The 23,734-nt window shown below is 39.1% G+C and overlaps 1 protein-coding gene across 2 annotated transcripts in view; it reads left to right on the plus strand.

The window, feature by feature from the left end:
- The window catches only part of EFCAB5 (EF-hand calcium binding domain 5), a 139,632-nt gene that overhangs the window by 111,612 nt on the left and 4,286 nt on the right, over positions 1–23,734 (plus strand). For both annotated transcript variants that reach the window (XM_031967730.1, XM_031967729.1), the window contains exons 18-22: positions 7,377–7,529; positions 12,246–12,349; positions 15,459–15,712; positions 16,224–16,606; positions 16,686–16,782. In XM_031967730.1, coding sequence (XP_031823590.1) covers positions 7,377–7,529; positions 12,246–12,349; positions 15,459–15,712; positions 16,224–16,606; positions 16,686–16,782 — 991 coding nt within the window. The remainder of the gene's footprint in view (positions 1–7,376; positions 7,530–12,245; positions 12,350–15,458; positions 15,713–16,223; positions 16,607–16,685; positions 16,783–23,734) is intronic.

The following is a 23,734-nucleotide window of genomic DNA, read 5'->3' on the forward strand; positions in this document are numbered from 1 at the left end:
GATCTTTTCAGTTTCCTAAAGAGCAAGCCACCTCTGGCGACCAGAAAGACCATGATATCCCAACAGCAAAATAGATACTTGAAAGAGGGGTGGATCTGGGGGGAAATAAATAATGAATTCTGTTTTGAACATGCTGTGTGTGAGACATCTCCAAGCAATCCAACTGGAAATGTCCAATTCACTCCCCAAAATTTCCAGGCATTAAGATTTTCAAATCAGACTGCCAAAAAAAGAGTGCTGATGTTGGCGATCACATAGTGGCTTTCTCAGTCAAGATGGCAGAGTGAGAAATCCAAAAGGAGCTGGGCTCCCCATATGCTTTTCTAAAAACAACAAATAGAAATACCAAAGATAAGAGCTGCCATAGTACTAATTATATTGGACAAAATTCAGTTCAAAACAGAGATAAACAAGAAGATTGCATGATATTTAAAACATCCTTTATAAAATGAGAGAATTATATACCTAATAATCCGGTAATAAAATTCATTTAAAAAATAACCTCATAGACTTGCAAAAAGAAATCAGTAAAAGACTAATAAAATGGATAATTTTGAAATGTAATATATCTAACAAAAATGAAATAATAGAACTGGTTCAAATATTAAGCAAACTCACCCAATAAGGAATGAATCATTGTATTGTTGATCGGATCATAGATTTGTGTACATGTTTTGAAGCACAATATAGTAATTTTCAATGAGTCGCTGATCAAATAATGCCTTTTGACCCAGTGATTGCATTGTAAAGCTTTGTCCTAAAATATTATAGTATATTATCATATATCGTGTTATATATAATAATATTGTTATATATTATAATGTTGTTATATATTATAATAATGTTGTAATATAATATAAAATATATTACATAAAATATTATAAAAAGATAACTGCTTTATGTGTTATTGCAAACAGCTACGGGCAGTTTGCTTTTTTAACAGAGAATGGCATATTTAGCATATTAATCTAATTGATCAGTAGAGTTCCACAGAATAGTAAGTGCCCTCAGATAGCATCCTAGGTCCTCATTGTCCCCTTGATAAGGACTTTGCTCTGGCATTCATGATGGCTCCCTCATCATGTAAAAGAGTTGGTGGGTCATTGAAGGCTTTGATCAGGAACAGACAATGACTCCTTCATGAGTTGGAAATTATTTGCCTTGTTCTGGGTTGTTCCATTGAGATACATTAAGAATAACTGATTACATGCAGCCAATTTATATATTTTGCTACACCCTTGGACAACTCCTTTAAAAGGGAGAGCAGAGGCACAGGGGACAAAGAGAGACATAGTATATTAGAAAGGAGCCAGTTGGATCCATATAGATATGGTTGACTGTGGGGAAGTTTCTATAGGCACATAACCTCTCCAAAGAACCAGATGAATCAAGAAAGTATTTGCAAATGAAGATGATGAATGAATGCATGCATGAATGAAAAGCCTTTAATAAGCACTATGTGCTTAATGCTATGCTAAGAGCTAAGGATACAAATAGAAAAAGTAGGATAGTTTCTGCTCTCAGGAAGTTCACACTAATTGGAGGAGACAATGTCAATAAAAGAGTTCAGCAATAGGGTTCATGAAAGCCCAGAATTCCTAAGTGATGGGGCAAGGAACAGACAGCCTAACATGCAGCAGCAAGTCAGATGGCAGTGTCTGGGGCTCTAAAAGGTGTAGTGGGGGATCAGAGGATCTTAGCACAGGTCAGATAGGAAAGATTAGTCTTCCATCTCCTTGGAAGTACTACAGTTGGCAGTGGTGAGAGCAGTCATATTGTTCTCTGGGCATCATGATCTGGACAGCCCAGGAGTCAGAGAAGAAATAAAGAGATGCAAGGAGGAAGAGTGAGGTCCCTAGGTTCAAGGGAAAGGCAAAGGAAGAAGGTTACCCACACTGATAGTTTTTTTTTGTCTCCTGATTATTTTACGTGGGGACCTGGAGTTTCATAGAGAGGGTGAAGGGAGGGGAAGGACTAAGTGAGTTCTTTTTATCAAGTTTAAATCAAGTTGGGGAGATCCTGGACCAAGATGGAACTATAGCAGAGAAGTAACATTGGATAGAAGGAGAAAGTCCTTCACTGGCACTGTGAGTTATGTGAACTTTCCAGGTCCAAGGAAGGAGACAGAATCTCTAGCAATCCCAGGTGTTTCTACCTTTCAGAGGAGCCTTCGTAGTGGGATTAGTCGGGAGGACTATCAAGGTTGTTGGGAAAGATGGAACTTAAAGGGAGAGTTAATTGACTCTAGCAATATTCAGTGCTATCCCTTTGCAGTGAACCTCATCCTCAGGGTGAGAGTTACAGCAAATCTGGAGGTCTATATAGATCCCTGTGAAATAGAACCTCACCAGCTTCCCCCCAAAAGAAAAAGATATTGATTTGATTTTTTTGTGAACTCACTTATAATCCATAACATTTTTATTGGGTTAAATACAACCTTTCCTCTATCTGACCTTTTGTTAATCTGAGCAATTTACATTGGAGGTGAGGGCCCTCTCCTTTATTTTTTGGAAATAACTAGAAACAAGCCAAATCGCCACATTCCCCGGTGAAATTTTGGGCTGGGGCCTTAGCCAAATAGAGAGTCCCCAATATTGAACTTGATGCTTGCAAACACAGAGAGGTTTGGTTCCTCAAGGAAATGTGAGCGGGAGAGAGGTGAGTAGAACCTCTACTGTTTGTAGATATGTAAACCAAATAAACTAAAAAACCCAGACAAAACAAAGCCAATGATACAGTGGTTCTCAAACTTTTGTTTTCAGTATCTTTATCCTCTTAAAAATTATTGAGGATCTCTCCAAAGCATTTTTATTTATCTAGGTTATATTTATAGACATTTACCATATTGGAAATAAAAACTATTTTTGAATTTGTAGACCCTCTAAAAGGGTTTCAGAGATCCTCAGGATTCTCTGGACCATACTTTGAGAACCACTTCACTTAGCACTTCAGTCTTGGAAAGGAAAGAGCCATCCTTCAGCTGCAATTTCAAGAAGTGACCAGAAGAGGGCAGAGCAAGCTAGCAAGTGCCATCATTTTCTCAGCTTGTCATTGCTTTTGGCAAAGATGCACCTGCTGCTTTTGAGCATTAATGAACGGGTTAAAGCTTTAGGATAATTGTTTGTCTTCTGATTTTTAGTTCTTTTAAAAATAATTCTGAATTTTATACAAAGCCCAGCATGAAAACTTATTCAAAATTATATGTAATAAATGACATTTTAATATAGTCAAAGGTCACATACAAATAGTGCTATACATTATCTCATTTGACCCATATAACAATCCTGCCTAGTTGGGGTGGTTTTATCCCCATTATGAAGGATGAGGAAATGGGAAGGCTAGACAGATCTTCAGTCGGAGAGAGGATGCCAAATCTAGTTCTTTTCCCACTATACCAGAAGGAAATTTAGAAGTCATATAGCCCAACATCGTCCTGGTACTGAGAAGGAAACTGAGACCAAGATAAAGGAAGCAACTTGTCTTAGGTTCATATATTCAAAAAGATAGTTAATAGCCAAAAGCCCTCTCTCTCCCTCCCTCTCCTTTCCTCCCCCCCCTTCTCTCTCTCTCTCTCTCTCTCTCTCTCTCTCTCTCTCTCTCTGTCTCTCTCTCTGTCTCTCTCTCTCTCTTCTTCCTCTCCTCCTCCTCCTCCTCCTCTCCTCTTCCTATCTTTTCTCTCTCTCTGCTTCTCTCTCTCTCTTTCTTTCTCTTCTGTCTACCTACCCTATCTATTTATTTTCTATCTATTTACTATAACCCAGGCTTCCTTGTCCTAATTCAAAGATTTTTCTATGATATCCCTTTGCCTCCTTCAAATCTGGCTAATAGGGTAATATATTAGAAAAAAACAAACAGAAGAGACTTTGAAATTTTAAATAATTCAACAACAAATGTTAAACTGGTTTGGTCTCACCTCAATGGCATCAAAGACACTCTGTAGATGCTGATCTGATGACATTAGTTGACACACTGTCTGATAGGAAAGGCAGCTTAACGTACAAGAGACATAGACCTGGCCTTAGATTCAGGGGGATCTGAATTTCAGTCCTACCTCTGGCACATATTAATGGTATGGCCCTGGACAAGTCATTTAATCTTTTGGTACCTCAGATAACTCTGTAAGTCACAGGTTGTTGTCTAATTTAATTGATGGTTCAGCTGTAGTTTAAAGAATTTTCACATTTGGAGTTTTCTGAGCTGATGAAATTACAGATCAAGACAAAAACTACATATAAATGAATTATATGCATAGCTTATTGAATGTTCTTTTTTGATCCTCATTTTGCTCTCAGTTGTCCATTTACATTTATATATGTCCATATATAATGTTGCATATATTATAGAATATCATGTATAATATATGTATTTACATGGAAATAGCCACTGTGCCTAAATTCTAATTCTACTTTCATGCCCTTAATTTTTGTGTTTATTTTAAAATTTTTCTTTGTATTTAATTATTTTAATATACTATCATCATTAAGCTAAATTGGGATTTTAAATTTCCATTTAAAATTTTCATTTTAAAAGTTTAAAAAAATTATATTTAGCATAATCATAAGTAATTTTGCTTAGAAAGGTTTTTTTCTCCATTTTAAGTATACCTGTAGGATATGTTACAATAGGAATCATAAGTAGGAAAATATAATCAGTTTTGCTGATTATGGAGTACCAAAAATACTTTCCCAAAAGAGCATACCAATTTGTAATTCTACAAGCATTGTATGTTTCCCTGAAGCACTGCCAACATTGATTTCCCCCCTGTTTTTGAGAATATAAGATAACTAAAATTTGCTTTGGATGTACATTTTTTTTAGTTTTAATGAAGTCAAAAAATATTTCAATGATTATATGCAATTTTGGAGGTGGTGTAATGTAATGGTATGTAATGTAATGTAATTGGATTTGGCGTCAGAGGCCTGGGTTCATATCCCAGTTCTGATACTAAGTATGTGATGCTGTTTATCATTTGCTTCATTGAACCTCAGTTTTCCTACCTGTTAAGAGAGGGAAATGATACATATATCACCTTCCTCAAACCCCAAAGCACCAAATAAATAGGAGCTAACATCTTTATCAGTTACATTTTTATTTAGTTTTATTGTTTTTATTGCTGAGCCCTCTCAATGACCCTCAAAGGTCATAAGGAAGAGGAGTTAGTGCAATATTACTAAAGAGCAAATATCTCATAAAAAACACAACAACATAGAATCTGTAAACCTGTGAGTTTGGTGTTTATTCTGGGCAAAATTCATGAATGAATTATCCAAGTAATAGTTGCCAAACATTTTTAAAGGAAGTTTGATCAAAAAGAGGCAGCAGTGACTTCATCATGAAGAACTGTGCCACACTAACCTTATTACATTTTGGACAGGATTATTAGAGTGGCAGGTCAGGAGACTGCTTTAGGTCTAGTTTTCTTAGATTTTACTAAGGCATTTGACAAAGTTTCTCTTGTGGAAGAACTGAAGAGATACGACTAGATCAGCGTATAGAAGGATTTGGATAGGTTAGGGGGAATCAGTGATCAGATGAATTTTAATGAGAATAAATGTAAAATCTTATATTTAGCTTTAAAAAATCAGTTTTAAATTAAAGTTGAGCTACTATACTAAGGCTGAGACTTCTCTCTAAGGTAGAAACACTTAGGATTGCTAGAGCTTCTACTTCCTTGCCTCAACCTGCATAGTTCACATAATTCACAATACCAGTGAAGGACTTTCTTTTCCTTTCCCATGCTGCATCTCTGCTCCAGCTCCATCTTGGTCCAGGAACTCCCCTACATGGTCTAGATTTGGTGAAAAGAACTTCTTACTTAGTCCTTGTCCTCCCTTTGCTTCTCTCTGTGAACCAACCCCAGGCCACTCAGACCAGGAATACAAGAGGTAACCAGGAGACAGAAAAAACTATCAATAACATCAGGACCAGGAAGAAGAGGTTCCTGCCATACTTTGACCTGATCAGAACACATTTAAAGTATTGTGTTTAGCTTGGGGAGCCATATTTCAGAGAGGACAGTGATAAACAGGAGAGGGTCTAGGAAAGGGAAACAAGAATGATGAAAGTACCCAATTTGATATCATATGGCAGTTAGTTGAGGGAATGGAGGAGGCTTAACTTGGAAAGGAGAAGACTTGGTAGGAGTGGAGGGAAACAATTTGGAGAGCTATCATATGAATAAAGATTAAACTTGTTATGCTTAGCCCAAAAGGGTAAAAGTAGAAGCCACCAGTGGAAGGTGCAAAGAAACAAAACTGGACTTCATGTAAGAGAAAATTTCTAAGAGTTATGAAAGTTATCCAAAAGTAGAATGGTCTCTTTTAGGTGAGAGTAAGCTGGAAGTCTTCAGGCAAAGTCTGAATGACCATTTGTTGGCCATATCATTGAGATCTAAGTAGGGCCAATTTAATTAGTATGAAGAAACATTTAGTAAGGAATTTGTAGGAATTTCCCCTTTTATGAGCATCTTTTGTGTGCTAACATGTGGTGAAGTAGCTGGGAGAGAAAGAAAATTGGAATATATTTGTATCTTCTTTCTCTGATTTTTGACAATCTCCTTGGAAAAGGGAAGAAGTCACCCAAAGTAGGAGTCTAATTACCTGGTGGTGGTCTGACACACTGCCTGCATCATTGCTAGGGATGTATTTGAGAGGCCTAGAGGTAACCAGCAGAGTTTGGAGCCTATCTGCACTCAGCTGGACCATGTTGGCCCTCTATTTTTATCTGGCTCTAAGTCAGCCCTATCTTCCACCTCTTTTTGAAGTCCCCTTCTCCTGAAGGGTTCCTGACATTGTTACTTCTTTGCTTTTAAACATAATGGCTAAAGCCTTGTATGGAGTCAGCCCTGAGAGATGGGCTAAAAATCATTTTTTATTATATTAACATCCAGTTTTCCCAGTTTTATTAAGTGAATAAAGATTATTTAATATTTAAGTTTATCACATACTAAGCTTTATATTTGGGGTTCTTTGGGGGAAATATTCAATTCCATTGATAAAATTTTAAAGCTTTTGTCTTTGATCAGGTAATCTTTATAATCACCACTTTATGATATATTGAATTTGAGAGAAAAGACATAGTAGATAGATAGGCAGGCGTAGAGGAAAGAAATCTGGGTTTGAGTCCAGCTTGTGACTATATCAGCTGTGATCCTGTGCTCCCTTACCTTTGATATCCCACACTACTCTGCATCAGTTAAGGGAGTTTCTATACTGGAACTTCCTATGCCTATGGACAGTACCCCATCCCCACGAGTCCCAAGCCTGGCAAGTCTGATAGTGATCTCAAGACTTTTGGATGGTTATTGTTCTAAGCAGGACTTGTCTCATTATTTTTCTGCTTTTAAAAATGAGCCCATTTTGTCTCTGTCCCTGCAGGGTGTGGCCAACGTATTTAGTATTGCTTACCACTATGTTCACAGCCGGGAACACATCTTGCATGTGATAGCAACCGCTGCTGGCTGGCTCCGCATTGTAGCACCCAGCATCAGGAGCATTACCACCTTCCTGGTGGAGCCGGGGCTAGAGAAGGTAAGGAGTGCGAGATAGAGTCAAGCTTCCAGGGCATGATGGAATCCCTGAGAGGTGCTGGCCCTTTGCTATGTAAGTGGGAACACTTTTGATGGTATTCATTGAAGACATCTTCATACTTGGTTCTCTTGTGCAAATCCCAAAAGGATTCTGGATCTTATGATCCAATGTGATCTTCCTGGATCACAAATGTGATCTAATAGAAAGAATTCTAGTTATTGCCTTGTTATGTATAGTCCTGGGATCATGGGAAGGTTGTTTGACCTATTTGGGTCATGGTGAAAAATGAAATGTGCCTTCACAAGGCAAGTTCAGTCAATAAGCACTTATTAAGCATTTACTATATGTCAGATGCTTTTGTACACATGAAGAAGGTAAAGGCAAAAATCACTGTCCCTGCCCTTACAGAGATCAGAGAGTAATGGGAAAGAAAATATATAAACAGCATGTCCTTATGTATGTACAAGATATATAAATAAATTAATGTCTGAAGATGACCTGATTATGTGATGTACCCTCTGATGGAATTGGTTCTAATGGTGCATCATAAATCATTTTTAAAAGTATAAACCAATATAGACAAAGGACAAAATAGTTACTAATTTCATTAAAGAAACTCTTTCTTCTGTTTCTAGATGTATAGTTTCCATTTATTAGTTCATGGGAATTCCAAACAAATAAGGAGTTGTTTTTAATCCCATAAGAGTGAGGCATTTGTTAAGAAGAGATGAAGAAAACCAAGTTTATTGAGATAGCTTAGGTTTTGTTTTAATATTCACAGATATACTTAGAAGAGAACTTTGGAGTTACTTAGACCCCACTCATTTTATAGATACAGAAACTGAGACTTTGAGAGGTTAAAGGTATTGCCCAAGATCACTACTTGTGTGATGCTTTTGAACTACTGTGGATTGAAAAACGAGGCAATCATGTTTGTTAATGTGACTACTGTCGTACAGCAAAATAATGTTTTGGTCATGTATACTTATTATGTATCTAAGTTATATTTTAATATATTTAACATCTACTGGTCATCCTGCCATTTAGGGGAGGGGGTGGGGGGGTAAGAGGTGAAAAATTGGAACAAGAGGTTTGGCAATTGTTAATGCTGTAAAGTTACCCATGTATATATCCTGTAAATAAAAGGCTATTAAATAAAAAAAAAATGTGACTACTGTCACACAAGTAGTCAGTGACAGAGCTAAAATTTGAACCTAAGGCCTCTAATACCAAATCCAAAAACTCTTTTATGAATTACAAAGTTACATTTATAGGTCCATGCTCATAGCCATGGGAGTTGGTTGGAATTGTTAGCTCATTTATCCAATCCTTCAGTTCCTGATAAGAATAGCTTGCCATGATAGAAACTCCAGAGGATTTCACAAAGTTGTATACACTGTCCCTGTATTCAAAGAATTTATGATCATAAGTGGATATAGGAGAAGGACTCAATACAACAATAAATACAAAATAAAGTTTAAAATGAGTCTAGAGGGGGAGAGAGATTCAGGAGTGTGCTGGAGTCAACTCATGACACTTTTTTTTTTCTGAGACAATTGGGATTAACTGACTTGCCCAGGGTCACACAACTAGGAAGTGTTAAGTGTTAAGATTTGAATTCAGGTCCTCCTGACTTCAGGAGGCACCTAGCTGCCCACATGACACTTTCTTAAAAGCCACCTATTAAAATTTCAGGGTGAGCATCTGTGATTCAGAAATTGGCTTGATTTATTGTTTTGTTCATTGTCTAGATTTAAGAAAGTGATGGAGAAAATGCTAATTTTACAGATTAAGAGTCATAAATTTTTAGAGAGTCTACAGTTAAAGATTTGCCAACACATCCCTGGAGAGATTACTGTGGTTAGCTACATTTAGGGGTGAAAATTGGGGAGGCTAAATATCAAAACACTTAGAAGTTGTGCCTTCACCATAATATGATAGCATCTCACTTATCCACAGTTACTTGGTAGTGTGGTACAATCAAGAGTGCCAGTTCTGAAGTCAGGAAACCCGAATTAATTTACTGACTCTGCTACTTACTGCTTATATAGCCTTAGGTAGATCATCTTCTCTACTCCTCAGTTTTCTTAAATGAAAAATGAGAGGGTTATCCTGGATTTTCTCAAAGTTTCCTGACAATTCTAACTCTGATTGTATTTGGAATATAGCCAAGATAATTTGGAACTTAACTAAAAATCAGGAAGCGTAAAAAGTCTCTGAGCACACTAACACAGAAACCAAGAACTAAAGGTTTGTGTAATATATATATATATATATATATATATATATATATATATATATTACACATATATATATATATATATATGAGTAGCCCCACAAGCCCTTACTATGAAACTATACCTGAGCTGGATATCTCTCTAACAAACATGATTGCCTAGTTTTTCAATCCACAGTAGTTCAAAAGCATTAAATTCGAGATCAGGGGAACTTCTAGAAATGGTAACAGCACCTAAGTGCTGTCCATGGTCTAGCTTAGTGAAAGGCTCAGAAGCAGCTGTCCAGTGCTGGAATCTCCAAAGGCTTTGAATAGAGGTCCCCCATTTTTCTTGATAGTTGCAGGCTATTAGCCTTGTCTTTCTAATAAGCTCATAGAGCTGTGACCAGTGAGGAATTAAGGCTTTAAATTTTCCGGGAAGGCTCCTTTCTTTTCAAAATTCTCATTTTTTTTGGGCTGATTTGTTGTTTCTCCCTTGTGGAATATAAGCTTTTTGAGGGTAGGGACTAGATGTTTTACTTCTGTTTGTGCATCATCAGCACTGAGTTTATATTCTACAAGGAAAAACCAACATATTCAAAAATAAATGATACAATATATAATATAAGCTGTCTGAGGGCAGGGACTAGATGTTTTACTTCTGTTTCTATATCATTAGCACTGAGTTTATATTCTATAAGGAAGAAACAACATATTGAAAAATAAATGATACAATATATGTGCAAAACACATAGTGATTTGGGGGAGAGCATTAACAAATGGGAAAAATCAAGAAAGGCTTCTTGGTTTCACTTCTTGAGTTATGTTTGTATATGAAATATCTGTTATTTCTACTTTCGTTTCATTCTCCCTGGCCAAAAGTGTTTTAGGGTTAATTAATTGATTAAGGTTAATTAATCCTTCCCCCCACCTTCTGTTTTTCTTTTGGACCAAATCTGTGATCTCAATAGTACAGGGAACTCCCAATGTGAAAATTGCCAATACAAATTAAACAGTGTAGCATAATAGAAAGAAGGCTTTGCAGTCAGAGGACTTTAGGCTTAAATTTTGGCTCTAATTCCCAGTCCCTGTATTTATGCACACCTGCATCTTTGATTTCCTTCACAGGCTAATTGTGCGGTGATTCGGAGTCTGATTCTTTTTGTACAGCAGGGTAGTGTTTTGGTCATGTATACTTATTGTGTATCTGGGTTGTATTTTAATATGTTTAACATCTACTGGTCATCCTGCCATTTAGGGGAGGGGGTGGGGGGGGTAAGAGATGAAAAATTGGAACAAGAGGTTTGGCAATTGTTAATGCTGTGAGGTTACCCATGTATATATCCTGTAAATTAAAGGCTATTAAATAAAAAAAAATTAAATTTTGGCTCTGCCTCTTTCAAACTGTGGGATCTTTACTTTAGCAAGGCAAATAATCTTTCTGGTTCTCAGTTTCCTCATATGCAAAATGAGGGAGCTAGATCAGAGAGGAGAAGAGGGCAGAGAAGAGGAGATGACAGGAAAAAGAGAGGGGAAGAGAGAAGAAGGGAAAGAAGAGGAGAAAAGAGTAGAAGACGAGAGGAAAGAAGAAAGAAAAGGAATGGAAGGGAGGGGAGGGAGAAGAAAGAAGGGAAGAGAAGATAGGAGGAGGAGAGGAAAGGAGGGGAGAGTAGAGGAAAGAAGAAATAGAGGAAAGTAGGGGAGAGGAGGGGAGGGTCATAATGATCCCTACAGGTCTATATGGATTTAGAAAACCACATATAAACAATATCTGTTTTATTGTATTTTTATTTATTTTGTTAAATATTTCCCAAAAACATTTTAATCTGATCCAGGATATACTAGCTGGTGTGGGGAGCTGCATGGATGAGCGTTGTACATCTCAGACCCAATTGGTTTCTAAGTCCTTTACCAGCTTTAAGTCTATGATTCTAAGAATTCATGGTTTTTGAGGCTTGCCTGGGATACTTAAGAGGGTTAAGTGACTTTGCCCAGTCACATGCCCAGCCAACATGTGTTGAACCCAAGTCATCCTAACTCCTAGATAGGCTCCCAATATGCCACAGAGTAATAGAAAAATGGATCCAAACACAAATGACTTTTCAAGGACATAAATCCTTAACTTTCCAAATGTTGATAGAGAAAGAAGACTAGACATCTGATTTTCTTGGTATAAAGAACTCCAAAGTGATGAAAATTCCTCCATTTTCTTTAAGCTGTCTTTAAGACAGCTTCTTAGAAAGTTGTCTGGATCCTTGAGAAATTACTTAGCTCAGTCACAGAGCCAGTGTGTATTAGAGATTGGGCCTGAATCCAGGTCTTCCTGGCTCCAGAGCGAGCCCTCTAACCCTTGAGCAATACTGCTTCTCTTTAATCTTTCTCTTACCCCTTACCCTCTTCCATGCCTTTCCTAGGTGGAGGGTAATCAGAAGAGTACATGAACACACATAAGGAACTAATTCTAACTTTACTGAACTCTCTTTTCCCTGCCTTCTCTCAAGGATGCAGATTACATTTTACGAAAAGTTATGTACTTGGACAATAAAAGACAGATGGAAATCTTCTCCTCTCCCGCCGTCCTGCACAGAAAGGAGAATCTGTTCAGGTATGTAGATGATACCTCCATGGCTCCAATGGGTATTATACTATGGTGAACACCTCATGATAGGGAGCAGCCCCCCCAAGGACACTTTGGAGGACTAACTCTGGATCAAGGTGTGAGGAGGTTGACTCTGGTACCTTATGTCTCCGTAGGCAGCCAGAAGGGGGCCCCTGCCGCCCATGAAAAGAGCAACTGGGGAAAACCTCCCTGAGAGTCTTTTCTTGAGGCTTTCTTGACAGAGTAGAAATTCAATTAAAAGCTAGTCTGACTACAGTAGCCATTAATTTGATTCACAGCAGAATGGATCTGCTGATTAATGTAATTGCCCTCTGAACACATGTTCTCATATTGAACGTTTAGGTCGAAAAAAGAGGAAGCTGTTTTATTGACTCTAACACATCTTGAGATTGCTTTGAAATAGTGTTACCTATGGAACGTGGGGAGGCATCAATTATTTAGAGAGCCTTGAAAAACATTGCTGTAGAGCCAGCCACCCTAGGTAATAGAATAGGTATGGATTAGTCATTTCATTGGGATCAAAAAGTTCGAGGAGAGCTGGCTTCCTGTATCCACACAAACTGGAGACTTCTCTGATAATTTAAGGGAATAGCTGCATGAAGCACCAAAGGGTCACACAGCCAAGGAGCCTCAGAAGAGTGGCTAAAACTCAGGTCTTCTGGACTTCAAGGTCAAATCTCCATCCCTTATACCATATTGCCTCTCCTCAAGTCAAGATTGTCTTCAGCGATATCACTAAATGTTAAGTGTCTAGTGAATGCGCTAGAATAATGGATAGAGAACTTGCCTTGGGGTCAGGTCCTGCCTTTGCCATATATTGACCTACTGCATGGAAATTTTGATGAAGGGAATTTTCTAATTAGGGATAAAATCCCAAGTCTGGTGAAAGAATATGCATTGTCCTAGGATCTGGGAAAGGTAAGATTACATAGGACACTAATCCCTGTCTTCCTTAGAGATCACACTTTGGTTTGGGAGTCTGGCACACACACAAATAACTGCTTACAAAATAATGTGGGGTAAGTATATGAGAGAGGATGTATCAAGTACTGAACCAGGCTCTGAGGATATGAAGGAAAATGTATGACAGTTCTTGCCTTCAAGTATGTTATGTCCTATTTCTACTTAATAATAATTTTTTTAAAATCTTTAAATGCAACAAATACCAAATAAAATGAGTATTTCCATATATATTGTAGAAGAGGAGGAACTCATATATGAAAATCTAAGCATATCTATGTAGAACTTGTTTTTCTTTTTAAGCAGTAATAAATTTCACATGGGACTTTCAAAACTGTCTTGCTTTTCTGTGTTCTTTTCTGGCCTCTCTTCTCATTTTTTCTTGCTTGCTTGGGAATCCAGTTCCTAGTTTCCCTCTTCATTCCATAGCCTTCATGTTCTATTTTCCAGATGAGAAAACTAAAATTCAGAGAGGTCAATCAGCCCAAGGCGACACAGGTTACATGCTTATACTCTAGAAAAGCCAGGAGAGGGGAGCAGAGAAGGCACTTAGAAGAAGGGAAGGGGACAACATTATTGAAAAGTAATAGTGCAAAGGTGGGTAGTGGAAGAATTAGGTTCAGGGAGCCTAATTTAAGTGTATGGAGGCAGAAAGCAGATTGCAAGGAATGAATGGGTGATGAGGAAATAGAGACATTGAGTATAGACTAAATTCCTTCTGTTCTTTATTTAAGGAACTGTTCATATTTGTTGGTGTTTTTAAAGCTCATATAATAATAAAAATAATACATTTACTATGTATATATACACACACACACATACACAATGAGAATTCCAAATTATTCTTTTTGAAAATTTGGCAGTGAAAGGGACTATTGCAAAAGGAATAAATTTTCTATTTAGTGTCACTATGGGGTTAGCATTAATATTGCTGTGGATCCATGTGAGTTACTATTCTAGGCATAGGCAATAGGCAGAAAGTCAAAGGGTATGGGAATAGGAAATGGAGTGTTACATGGGAGCAGTTAATGAATTTAATCTTTTTTAAACCAAGCTGTTTATAATAGAGATTCATCATGTCATATACAACCATCTTACTTTATTTAAGGAAATAGTCATATTTGTTGATGTTTTTCAAGTTCATATAATAGCAAAAACATACATTTTAAGTATATATGTGTGTATACAATTAGAATTCCCAATTTTTTATGTTCTATTAACACTTTTTTTAACAACACAATAATGTTTGCTTTGTAGTAAAGAAAAACAGTGACACAAAGCCAAATGACATAACAACTGCATCTGACTATATATAGAAGTGAGGAAATAAGCATTTATTAAGCACCTATTCTGTGCCAGGCACTTATTAATATATAACATGATACACCTGTGGTCCCCCAACTCTTTACCAAAAGGTAGATGTGCTTCCTCATAAGATCTACAAAATCATTTACACTCTTTGACCTATTGATCAGACTGCTACATACAGTAAGGTTGCTATTGAAAGGACAAAAATCCCCCTTGGTATGAAAATATTCCTGGCATCGATATTCATTACAATAGAAAAATGGAAGTTGCCCATGTTTCCAATCATGGGGGCATAGGTAGACAAACCAAGTCACAAAAATGAGTTTTATTATGCCATAAGAGATAATGGGATGGATAGAAATGGCCTTAAAATTGTGACTACCCGGGTTCATAGCTTACCTTTGGATAGAGAGAACATGTGTGTCTGTGTCTATGCTTTTCTTTCTTTCTTTTTTTTTAATTTAATAGCCTTTTATTTACAGGTTATATGTATGGGTAACTTTACAGCATTAATAATTGCCAAACCTCTTGTTCCAGTTTTTCACCTCTTACCCCCCACCCCCTCCCCCAGATGGCAGGATGACCAGTAGATGTTAAATATTTTAAAATATAAATTAGATTGTATCTATGCTTTTCAATGAAGATGCAAAGAAGCAGTGTCTTTCATGCCATGGATGTACTCAACGTTTTATGATTGTTGGACTGAAGCTTCATAAGGGGATTTCTAGCATCTCGGCCAAACTGTGTAGCCAGAGGATATATGGTAGATGGCTGTCATTGGGATGTGGGGATATCATTCTCTTCTGTTTACCTGCTTCTGTTTCAGAGACTATATCTTTAGAAGTGTCGATACCTCTCAGGTTATCTTCACCCACGCCCTTGGGATGTTTCACATAGTTGTTCCAATCCGAGACAGAAAGGGCCTAGCACTAGGGGTGCTTGATTTCACCATTGCCCCGAAAAAAATGTTGTCGATTCAGGAGTACAAAGATCTCCAGAAAATGCTGAAGATAGTGCAAGAAGCCTGCAATGAAATACTAGGCGAATGCTTGGGAGAAATCAAGAAAAAATATTTCCTAGGTATGTATGGCATTGGGAAGAGACAATGCTAGGGTTCTAGATCGATGGATTCTGAAGGAATCAGACAGGGAGGAATCCAAGATCCTAGTTTACCACTTGTTGACTGTGTTACCTTGGCCACGTAACTTCCTCAGGCAGGGGTTTCCACTCGAGAACCATAAGGTATCTTCCAGATCTAAATCTATGAATTGATTTTTTTCCTTGAAAGAGAAAATCCCAAGTGCAATATGCTTAGTGATGTAATATGATTTTGCAGTCCCCTGATTTTTTTTGGGGGGGTAGGCTTCTGTTCTAACAATAAGTCAGTAAATCCTAAATCTTCTGGCTTTGGAGTCTGCCTCAGGGACTTCCCACACTCCCAGTCTAAGAACAACAATCTGAATCTGAATAGACCCCTCCTGAATTCACTGCTGACTGAAATTCTTGTCAGTAGAACCAAGAAAAGTGGCTTGTGTCCCTGAGCAGGTGTGTATCATGGAACACCGATGAGAGATGTCTTCTATGATTGCAGAGTTGGAACACAAAGGAGAAGTACAAAGGGTAGGAATTCTCTTCTTCCGCATCATGCTGAAAGAGATCCAAGGGAGGATCCGGGAGCTCGATCCTCAGGCCTTCAAAGATCTGAAGTTTTATTGTGATGAATTTTCGTCTATGGCATCTGAGTCCCCAGCTGTTGAAGAGGATCATCACCAGGCTCCTCCCTTGATCCATGAAGATCATCACCAGGCTCCTCCCTTGATCCATGAGGATCAGCACCAGGATCCTCCCTTGATCCTTGAGGATCATCAGCAGGTTCCTACCTTGATCCATGACATCATAAAAGCAGTAGTGTTGATCATTAGTTCGGAGTGGGAGGATGCAGAGACTATTGAGGACTGGGATCATTGTAAAGAGGTGAGCCTTTAAACCATGAACTTTTCTGTAGTGGACTGATAGTGTCCCATCTCCTCATCCTTCTGCTCTCTATTTGCAGCACATTACCACTGAACTGATTTCAAAGCTTTGCACCTTTGATCCCACTGAAGATGATGTCAATGTTGATACAGAACTCCTTTCTAAATATATCAAAGGTAAAAAAAAAATCATTCTCTTTTTGAATCTTTAGTAACAATAATACAACCCAGTTGCAATTCAGAGACTTGGACTATAATTAGGCAAGAAAACAAGGGTAGCTAGCTGGTGTTCAGTGCATAGAGTGTTGAGTCTGGAGTCAGGAAGACTCATCTTCTTTAATTCAAATATAACCTCATGCGCTTACAGGTTGAGTGGCCCTGGGCAAGTCACTTCACCCTATTTGCCTCAGTTTTCTCATCTCTAAATGAGCTTGAGAAGGAAATGGTAAACCACTCCTTGCCAAGGAAACTCCAATTGAATCGGTTCACAATGTGTCAGACGGATGAGATTGAGACAACAAAAATGATTGAGAAGGGAAGGGTGGAGAATGATTGTTTCTATCAAATATACTGATAAAAGCTTGAGAGCCAAGCTATATAAGGACACTAACATAAATACATAAGACCAAGAGTCATTTCCTAATGGAAAGTGGCCAAAGGAAATGAACAAAATCTCAAACGAAGTACAAATCATAAATAATCATACAAAAGAATGCTCCAGATAAGGAAGAATAGAAGAAATGTAAATTAAATTAGAGCACCCTCGGAAAATAGGCAAAGTTGAGGAAAGATCAAGAATAAGGCAATAGGGGCAGCTAGGTGGCACAGTGGATAGAGCATCAGTCCTGAAGTCAGAAGTTCAAATCTGGTCTCAGATACTTAACACTTCCTGGCTGTGTGACCCTGGGCAAGTCACTTAACCCTGATTACCCCAGCAAAAAGAAAAAAAAAATAACAAGGCAATATAATTCAGTTCAACAGGCACAGATTTATACTGAATATTTATTTTCACCTTCAGCTTTCCCATTTCCCCTTTCACTACTAACAACTTGTCTCTTGAGAATATCACCGATTTCCACATCTGTATCTCATGTCTCCATATTTGTTTGCTCAGTGTATCCCCATTAGAATGGAAACTCCTTGAGGCCAAAGGCTGTTTTTGTCTTTCTTTGTATCTAGAGCAAAGTGCCTTGAATGTACATAGTAAACAATAAATGCTTCTTGACTGACTGACTGATTCCCTCTAGTGCAGTGCTAAGTGCCAGATATACCAAAACAAACAAACAAAAAATCCAAAATAAATAAATCCTCTCTGTGGAGCTTGCATTTTACTTAGGAAAAACAAGTACACAGATAAGGAAATTCAAGTTATATGCAAAATAAATATTCAATAATTTTAGGGTTGAGTGAGGTTAAGTACTAATGACTCAGGAGACCAGGAAAGGCCTCTGGTAGGAAATGAGACCAGCTGAGTTCTGAGGGGAGCTAGGAGTTTGGTGGGACAGAGGGGAGAGGAAGGGCGTCTCTGGCACAAAGGACTGCCGGGGTGACAGAATGTCGGATACAGGACCAATCATGGGAAAGATTGCTTCTGTCTCTTAGTACTGCTTGAGTCTGCAGGAGCAAGTTTGTGTGGCTGGAAGGGAGTCACATGTAATCATCTTAGAAGGAAGAAGTGAAACCGTGTTGTGAGGGGCTGTAGATGTCACACACAGGTGCTTGTATTCAGTTCTCTAAGCAATGGCAGGATTGGATTTGGAGCCAAAATCTGGTTTGGGTTCAGGGGCCGGGAAATACAGAGGAGAGACCCCTCCTTAGCCAAACCCACAGGTGTGACCCCCACCCCATCCCTGCCTCGGTAACTCCTTGAAAATTTTCCAAGAAGTTAGTTGGAAACAAAGAACCTGCCATTCTCCCATAGTGTCCTCTCCTTGAGAAGAGCATCTGCTGAATGTGATTTAGCCCTAGCTCAGTGTGCCCAGGGTATGGTTGATGCTGCAAAGCCCATCAGGGCTCCAGGGTCCTAAGGAAGGACCTTAGAAGTCCATCTACCATTCCAGCTTTCCCCGTGTTCATGACTAGCTTGTTTCATTGCCAGCCCTGGCTCTTCCCCTCCTGTTATCTGTTCTTTGATGTAAGAGGAAATTGGTGAGGAAATTGAAACCTAAGAAACTGAAGGGACGCATTCAAGGCCACGTAAGAGTAGAGGCAGAGCTGAGATCCCAGCCCCATTTTCTGCTGGATCCTGGTGCTCTGAAAAAGTGTGTTACTGAGGCCATTCACAGAGTGAGCCTGCAAGAGCTAGAGGAGGGGGGTGGGGTGGCTGAGAGACCATCTGGTCCCGATTCCTCACTTTACTGTTGGGGAAACTAAGGCCGGAGGTGGGAAATGGCTCACCAAGGACATAGTATGAATTGAGACTAGAACCAGAGTGAGTCCAGGTGGCCTGATTCCTGGACCAGCTGTCTTTTTGCTATTCCATACTTCCTCAAAGATTGCTCAAAAGGCAAGTACAGTCTGGGTTCAGAGGGAATTATCTGATGGAAATATAACTATTCACTTGCTCTCTCTATCTCTCCCTGTCTCTCTGTATGTCTCTGCCTGTCTCTGAGTCTCTCCGTGTATGTCTGCCTGTCTCCAAGTCTCTGTGTGTGTGTCTGCCTGTCTCTGAGTCTCCCTGTCTCACCTAATCTGTAAGTATATTAATCATTCACAGACTGGTCCCACTACTACTCATGGCAGCTTTGACCAGCTCTTTTTCTGGTTTGGGGCAGTTTAGCCCTCTTTAGGAAAAATGATAGCATCCTGTTTCTCAGAGCTCACCAACTTGGTGCTGGGATTAGTGTATAAACCTGATTACTTTGGCCCTCTACAGGTCAGAATCCCTGACTTCCAGCTATCCACCAGCTTCTCAGCCTCCCCAGTAGCTGGAACTATTACCGTGCGCTACAACTGGCATTCTTATTGGTGAATCTGGGACATCTACAATTCCAGCAGGAAGTTGAAGATGATTCATTTGTTCTCTTTCCTTCCCAGGGGAATGGGACAAGTCACTTTGCAGTAACTTTCCATTTAGATACTATTAAAGACTAGAACACCAGGGTTAGTTGTTTTACCCAAGACCATGTTACCATCGAGGGCCAATTAACCAATCAACAAGGATTGATTAAGCACAGACTTTGTGCTAGAAACTGTTAGGTCCAATGGCTACAAAGACAAAAATGACACATCCCAACTCTCAGTGAGTTTATATTCTAAGTCAAAGGTCTTCAAATTACGGCCCACAGGCCAGATGCAGCAGCTGAGGACGATTATCCCCCTCACCCAGGGTTATGAAGTTTCTTTATTTAAAGGCCCACAAAACAAAGGTTTTGTTTTTACTATAGTCCGGCCCTCCAACAGTCTGAGGGACTGTTCTCTGGCCCCCTATTTAAAAAGTTTGAGGACCCCTATAATCTAAGTGAATGAAGTGAATTGTGAAAGCTGTCTCACAAGATGGAGACAATGTTGTAAAAATAGAGTGAAGGCCCTGTGCCCCAGGGCCAGGTTTCTTTCTTCAGAGAGCCCTTGATTTACAAGGAGTGGGACCTTTTCTTTGTGAGACTAAATTGGAGCCGCCTTGGCATTGAAACTCCCATATAAATTAATTTAGGAATCAGTTAAAAGTTTTTCCTCATTTATGACTTAGAACGTGAGGTCATTTGCCCTCACTAATCAGGGCAAAGATCCAGCCTATAGGGATTGTTAGCCCAGACTCCTGTATAATTTTTGTCTGTTAATTGGGCCTCCTCTCTCCTTGTCTGACTGCCTGTTGGGAGGGAGACGCCCTTTCTTGAGAAATCATACTAAAATTCTTCTCTGCTTTTACCTTGAGAAATCTCCTTAATTTATTTGATTTATTTGACCCCATGGTCTTTGTCTCACACATAATGATATTAAAATTATCCCAAGATTCATTGAGAGGTACTTCTCAAGGCACTGAGACATTTTAATAACTTCTTTATCATGTGCTTCCAGCATAGAATCAGGGCATAAGGAAACCAGTGGGCCATCAGCAACTGTTTCAGCAAATTTATGTAAATTATTAGTTACATCAGGTTGTAGTTCTGTAGTTTTATAGAAAATGATAAGGTTTAGGCTTTGGGGTTCCCTTTTGTAGGGAACCAAATGATGAGTCTAGCTTTAGGGAACCAAAATGAGATTAGGGTTTCTGGGGGTCAGGAAGTTAAATGATAAGGACCTTTTGATTCACAAATCCTGGTCCCTTTGAATTCCAATAGAAGGTCCGGCCTGTCCCAGCCCCACCCGGTTCTGAGCCAATTTGGGACTCTACCCACAGGCCCCTCTAGCTAAATCTTCCATTATAAAAGGGCCAAGCTGGGACCCCTCTTTGCAGAGGTCCTAAACATGGCAGCCTTACACCTGGCATGCCAGGACCTCTGTCCACTGGAACCCTGTTTCTGGTGCCCTTCTTTTCTCTACCTTCACCTATTTCCTTAACTATACTTTAACCTTACTTCCAAACCCCATAATAAACCTCTTTTATCGATCTAGCTTTTCAGGCCAATAAAGTCTTTTATTGGGAACCCTTGAGCTGCCCCTAGACTTCATTTAACTTTGTATCCTTGTGCCAAACCTAAAGGGGTTGCAGGGGAGCTCTATTTGACTTCCTGTACCCCAAACCTGCCACTAGATCTCAACCCTAATTTCATTTAGGTACCCCATATCTAGACCTCATCAAAGATATCTATCTCTGTTGAGGGGTGAGATACCCTAACAGTATTTGAGGGTCCCCAGGCTCACATTTTGCGAATCACAGTCCCAGTCTCCAAGTGAGGTTGACGCGGGAAAGATTCCAATCTTTGATTCCCAACCCCCCTAGCTAATGTAAATTACCCTTTGACTCACAAATCCTGGTCCCTTTGAATTCCAATAGAAGATCCGGACCTGTCCCAGTCCCACCTGGATCTGAGCCAACTTTGGGACTACACCCCAAAGCCCCTCGAGTTAAGTCTCCGACTTAAAAGGACCACACTGGGAACCCCTCTTTGCAGAGATTCCAAACGTGGTCGCCATGTGAGGATCCTTTGTCCACTGGACCCTCTGTCCAGTGCCCTCCTTATCTCTACCTTCACCTATCTCCTACTTCTAAACTCAGTAATAAACCTCTTTTATTAATCTAGCTCTCTGGGCCAATAAATGCTTTTATTGGGAATTCTGCCCCGCTACTAGATGTCAAATACCGCCGTATCCTTGCGCCGAATCCAAGGGGGTTGCAGGGGAACTCTGTTTGACTCCTTCTACTCCAAACCTGCCACTAGACCTTAACTAAACCCTAATTTCATTTAGGTACCCCAAATGTAGACCTCAACACGTGGTCTACACCTCAAACATTTGGTTCCTGACCTCAACAAGGTCAGTAAAAATGGGTTTATTTTCACTGAGCAGTCCCAGTGGGCTCCTGATTAGAAGGTAGGAAAGAGTGGGGAGACAGGGTTCAATTTTATTTAGCTTTCTGTGGCCCAGGGGTAGGGAGCAAACTCAGGGTGAATTGAGGAACTAATTTCCAGGTCAATAATGGATGGTGATTACTCCCTAAGCCAAGATCTGCAAAGTGAATTGAAGATGGGGATTATTTTAGGAGTTTCTAAAGGCCTAGTAAAAAGGTGGGGAGCAGTTGAGATTCAAGTGGGGATGATTTTAGGAGTTTCCCCAAGATCAAGTAAAAGGGAGGGGTTGTCAGGAGATTCAAGATTTTCTAACCCAGGATCCTCTCAAAGACCAGGAGATCACAGTTCTAATTACATCATATTTATTTCAGATAGACAGACATCATTAGGAAAAACCAATATAACCAGCAAATTTTATCTTACAGTCATATCTGCCTGAGGTAAACTGGTGGATCCCCTACTTCTAAATATCCAGTGTTCAGCCTAAACTACATTTCTACCCTCTCCCTCATCCCACAATTAACCTCTAGATTTTGAATTTGGAGCTTTGCTCTATCTATAGCAGTTAGATTTAATATCCCTATTGGAGTTCAGCTCCAGGAGAGTGAGAATGGCTTTTAGGCTGGCTCACAACATTAGCTAGCTTCAGTTGACCTCATTATCTCTCCAGGGTTATTGCACATTCCATATCTGACATTTTAGTATCTACCCAAGATACTTATGAGCCCAGAACTGTAAAAAGCCTAGTCCTGTTGCACATCAGCATCAACAGAATTGTAACTAGTTGGGATGTCAAAACAGAGTTGTAAATAGCAGAAATTACCATACTAATACATTTACCTCAAATATGTCCTTAATTCATGATTGAGGGGTAAATAGTATACTTAAAACCTGGTTTCTATTGTATGCATTCTCCATCCAGATTATCCTGATTCTTACCCAATATTTCTTTACAATTATTAGGGAGATGGTAAACCATGAGCATGGATATGGAGCCATTGGCCCTCTGCAGCTGTTAGAGATGGTGAGCAGAGATGGGCATGGGCCCGCTGGCTTTCCACATTGCCCAACTCTTAAATTTGACTAGTCTGACAACTAACTATACCTCCCTCTTCTCAGCAGAGAGCTGGTAGACCCCGTGCTGTGCAATGAGAAATATCAGACTTGGTCAAGAGGTTGATTTATTTTTGCTTAACTGTGCTTTGTTAAAAAGGAAAGTTTTTTGGGTGTCAGAGAGGGAGTCATGAGAAAATAGCACTGATTTTTTTTTTAAGAATCAATGAAACATTTTGAAAGAAAAAAACCTTAACTAGTCTAGTTTAGTCCAGAGTTAGGATCTTCTGTTACAGCCTGATGCTTTTCTAAAGGAACGTGATTTCTATGTAGGAAGGGGAAGGGATTCATGTGAAAGTTACGGTGGTTTAAAAAGGGTGGGGGAGGAGACATTGATGAAATGATTTTTAAAAATAAACTTTTAATTAAAAATCTCTACTATAGTTTTGTTATGTTCCTGGAAAATGACTACCTTGTCATTTTCAGACTAAAAAATTATTAAAAAAAAAAAACAATCAACAATCAATCAACAAGTGACTACCAGGTGCCAGGCACTCTATTTAAGCTCTGGGGATACAAATGTAAAGAATGATGCCTACTGTCTATGAGTTTACATTCTAATAAGG

This window comes from Sarcophilus harrisii, chromosome 4 (assembly GCF_902635505.1).
Source record: "Sarcophilus harrisii chromosome 4, mSarHar1.11, whole genome shotgun sequence".
Lineage (NCBI taxonomy): Eukaryota > Metazoa > Chordata > Mammalia > Dasyuromorphia > Dasyuridae > Sarcophilus > Sarcophilus harrisii.